This window comes from Mytilus galloprovincialis, chromosome 14, assembly GCF_965363235.1.
Source record: "Mytilus galloprovincialis chromosome 14, xbMytGall1.hap1.1, whole genome shotgun sequence".
NCBI lineage: Eukaryota > Metazoa > Mollusca > Bivalvia > Mytilida > Mytilidae > Mytilus > Mytilus galloprovincialis.
The window spans coordinates 56,147,174-56,151,842 of NC_134851.1; the positions used below are offsets into that span (position 1 = coordinate 56,147,174).

A 4,669-nucleotide genomic window follows, 5' to 3' on the forward strand; every position below is an offset into this window, starting at 1 on the left:
TGGGCACTCATGCAACATCTTATCATTTATATTGACAAAAAGTTATCAATAAGCTAACAATTTCATAGGAACGAAGTTATGATAGAGTTGGATCGTTCAGAAATTTAACTTCAATAAGTTTCTTTCCTGGAACACGTGTGGAATAAAGAACGTTTGTTGTTGTTTAATCTTTTATGTATATTTTAGTTTTTCGTGATTGCTCAATACTTTGCTCGTTGTTGAAGGCAGTACGGAAGCGTGTAGTCGTTTATTTCTGTGTCGTTTGGTCTTAGTTATATTATTTTTAATCATACCACACCTTCTTACTTTCATAGCTTGCCTTTGTTACAATTCAAATATATCAAGCTACAATTTGCGTTTTCGGTAGACTTCGATAATTTCCATTTAGATCAACAGTATGTATTTAGTTCCCAAAATATTTTTAAATTGTTGTTATATTATTGTTATTATTATATTTATCTATGTTGGCCGTATATGTGTTGTGTTGCCTGATAATTGTTTACAAAATAATCTTATAACTGTGCAGTTAAAGAATCACTGGAACAATCACAGATTCTGATGGAATGATTGGAACTGTCCACTTGACTTACATAACGATTGCAGAATTATCGTAATCTAAGATGCGTTATTTAAACTTCTACATTTTTTCCAGACACTTCCGTTGTAGTGTACTAGGACTTTCCTTTTCCACAGTGTTCTAGAAATTTGCGTGACAACTATGTTTATAAAGACACGAAAGTTAAACTTTCAGACTTACACATCGATAGACATTAGTATTCACAACATTTGGATTGACACTTTTATTCTACATACAACATCATACTAGATTGTGACCGTAGAAATGGACGTAATATTCAGATTGGGTTGTGAGAAAATTTGCGGATACAGATAAAGATAAAAGATTGGAATCATATTTTGACAGTTAAACTGACAGTAATATTTGTGTAATACGTCCTGTAAACTTTTGTATAATAAATCTTGTTTAATTTTGTTATCGATTTGTGTCTTTTGTTGGCTACAATTTAAAGGTGCTTAATGGCCGTAACATTGTGTTTGTGAGGAAACAGATAACTTGATATTCAACCAATGTACATGTGCCATGTTCACTCTTCATTAGAATACTGTTTGTATTTCGTCATAACTTTTCTTGGAAGAATGAGTGTTTGTTGTTGTTTCGTCTTTTACAGTAAGTGTAGTGATCCGTGTTTGTTCAATATCTTTAAAATGATGAACTCTATTCTTCGATTTAAAGCATGGGTAAACATTCAACACATGATTTCTAAAGACCTTGTTTCGACTCAAATAAACAAATGGTGTAAAAATTCCTGCTACTTTAGCTATCATGGAAGGTATTGCCATTGTAAGAGGGTCGATTTCAGCATCCTTATTCAATACTTTCCACAGAAGTAGGACTGTAAATGGTGTGTAACATATCAAGAAGAATCCTATAAAAGAAAACAGTAGATTTAATTACACACACATTCTTTCAATTTGTTTTTCGAATAATTTTAAAACTGTAAAAATACTCGCATGATAGAATCATCTTTCAAAGATGTAAAAACATCCGATTCATCTATCTTTTTTTTAAACAAAAACATTTCAAACCTCCCCTGGATTCGTCGAATTAACCGCACTTTCAAAAACTGAAAAACTCTTATTTGATTGACTGACGTAGTAAATACTGGAACAAAAAGAGATATTCAGTCCTTGTAGGCAAACAAATAATAGGATCTGTATAGTTTAATCAGATTTGAAAATTTTTAGTATGGCAATATGTGTTGTGTTTTCGTTATCGTTGTGTTGGTATTAACAATTGATCGTTTACCCCTTAACCGGATACCCTTTACCCTTGTTTTATTGTTAAGAATAAAATGATCATGAAAATGATTCAACAAATTGAAGAAAAAGAACACCCATTAATTTGATGCGTTTAATGCACTTTTCACGATCTTCCTTCACCAAGATCGTTTAACTCAGAATTTGTTTTGAAAGCAAGATAGATCGAATCACACAAATATATACTTGTACGAAAAACGGACCTAAAAACTAACCTATAATTATGGTCGTTGTCACTGCAAGGTCTTGTTCCATAGTAAGTTTCTTTCGACATTTCTTCGCTTTGTTAGAGCATTTCTTCGTCAGACTCGATCTTAAGTGCGCCTTGGAATCTTTCATCACCTTTATTTATTTGAATAAAAGTAAAACATTTTAAAGAACAATAAAATATAGCCTTGTGATTTTTCTTTATTTTTTTATTTTTTTATAAAAGTTCGATAAACGACACGTTATAATTTGTTATCTCGAGATTTCTCGACTATTTTTCATATATCGTTGTTTACGTTGAGAACAAATTTATAAAAGGAGAAAGTGAAGGCAAGAACGTATACAGCTATATTCATACATACAATAAATGAATAAAATGTTTCTTAATTTGTATGTCATTTGTTGGCTGATGATATAAATTTTTCATTATGTAAACGCAGTTTAGTTGAATGAAAGTTTAGGATTGGGCATGTGCATGCACATCAAGACGGGTTAGTTTTTTTTACAAAAATACTTTGTAGGATATACCAACCTTTGCATACACATTTCCATATGAAAATATCATCACCGAAACTGGCATCACAAAGTATGTAGCAAAAAGAGCCAAGATGAATGATTCTCCGTTATTGCTATCTCCAACTAGATCTATCGCACACGAGGTACCAACTCCTTCGTACGTGTACTGGTTCCATCCCAACAAAGGACTAATTGCAAAACCAAATGTAATGAGACAACACACAATTATAGACATGATGCTTGTTGTGGTTGACAGATATTTTGCTAAATTTGGTTGAACAACATATATGTACCGGTCAACGGAAATCATGGTTAAAAGAAGCATTGATGCAAGACTGCATTATATCTTCAGCCAGATTCACCAAAGAGCCATACGTTGTTAAAGCATGACATTACCACCATTGGTGTCCCAAACGTTGTCATAATCAAGTTCAAACAACAAATTGTGGCAATATACATATTTGATCTAGTTATACGTGTCCTTTCTTTAATCAGAAATACAAAAATGACAGAACCGTTCGAAATGAAAGATCCCACCCCTGATATAAGAAGTATCAGACCAGAAGTTAAATGAAACCAAGGTGGCGTTTGTGCAGCTATGAGTTCATGATGGTATTCTATAGTATTTTCTGTTGCATTGCATGACATAATTCACCTTTCAGTTGAGTACGTCTTTATTCTGAAAGAATCAAATTTAGTCTTTCTGAATAGGATTAACAAAAGCTACTGTGTATTCATTATTATTCGTTGAAAATCAATGTTCGTGGATTTCATGAGTACAGGTGAACCACAAATTCAAATGTTCAACGAATATCATGATTTCAAAAGGCTTTGCATACAGAGATTGGCAAAACCACGAAATCAAATGTCAACGAAGATGCAAGTTTTCAGCAATCCACGAAAATTGATAACCACGAAAATAAATGAATTCACAGGTAATGACATTAAGACATTTAATCTCAGAAGTCTTTTCGTTCGACCCATACAGGAGATGTTAAGGTTTTGAGTATGTCTTAAAGACATAAGGTATGACATATTCAAGTAGTTGTCTTACCAGCTTACCCGAGTTTAGTTGTTACAATTGCAGTAATGTTCAATCGAATATAAACAAGTAGAGATACATTTTATACTCAAACCTAACATTTGATTTTAAAAAGGGACAAACTCTGCATGAAAACGGGCTTCTAAAAAGTAAAATCACAAACTCATTGAACTCCGAGGAAATTTAAAATGGACAGTCACTAGCCAAATGATAAAGTTCATTATGTTGACAAAACAGAGTGACTTAGTAGGAAAACAATGTCTAAGAAATACACGTCAGGCGGGTAATGTGTCTACAAAAAACTCACCAGGGATGCTAGAATAAAAAAAACCTACGTATTTATGTTAATTAACTTCATTGATGTAAAACACTGTGAAAAGAACAGCACGTCTTCTTTATACGTTTATTCTGCCATTGCTTTATTCTTTCATACCTAAATACTTGGAAATTGAGCCTAAATGACAGCATTCAAATTAATTGATCAAAAATCTTAAAAACAATTGTCCAACAAATTTTTTTATGCTGTATGTTATTCAAACAATTGAGTTTGTTTATTTTTTTAAGAGAAACACACATTTGGACATTTGTAATTTCTACATATTCTACATATAAAAAAAGAAGAAGTGATATGGTTGCCAATGTGACAACACACCACAAGAGACCACAGTAAAACATTAATTAAAAATTATAGGTCTCCGTATGGCCTCCAACAATGATCAAAGTCAATATCACATAGTCATCTATAAAATGCTCCAATATGACAATGTAGAACAATTCAAACTAACGGACTTGTTTATATAAAATGATGAACGAAAATCGAATATGTGACACATAAACATACGACAACCACCATAATTCTCCTTTGCAAAATTCTTTATGGTACGTCTCTTTAGAAAAATATATCAGTTACATGTTATGTGTATAACGCTTTATTGCCTAATAGTGTGACTCTAACACGCTATTGAGTGTTTTGATAACACTTTTTATATATTATATATCAATCCAAACCATCCTTTTGAATACCGATACAGAAAAGAAGCAATGATGTTGACTGTCAAAATTAATTTT

General features: G+C 32.0%; 1 protein-coding gene across 1 annotated transcript; it reads right to left on the reverse strand.

Moving 5' to 3' along the window:
• Positions 1-2,545: 2,545 nt before the first annotated feature.
• Positions 2,546-3,207, reverse strand: LOC143058118 (blue-sensitive opsin-like). The gene is made up of 2 exons (XM_076231580.1): positions 2,975-3,207; positions 2,546-2,894 (listed from the first exon to the last, which is right to left on the reverse strand). The coding sequence occupies exons 1-2, from the start codon at positions 3,205-3,207 to the stop codon at positions 2,546-2,548; spliced, it is 582 nt and encodes a 193-aa protein (XP_076087695.1).
• Positions 3,208-4,669: the final 1,462 nt, after the last annotated feature.

What these genes read in the sequence shown, in the direction of transcription:
- LOC143058118 (XM_076231580.1), bottom strand. Translation starts at nt 3,207, where the DNA reads ATGTCATGCAATGCAACAGAAAATACTATAGAATACCATCATGAACTC. An exon ending in TTGAACTTGATTATGACAAC is followed by an intron (nt 2,895 to 2,974) that starts GTTTGGGACACC and finishes GATATAATGCAG; the next exon opens with TCTTGCATCAATGCTTCTTT.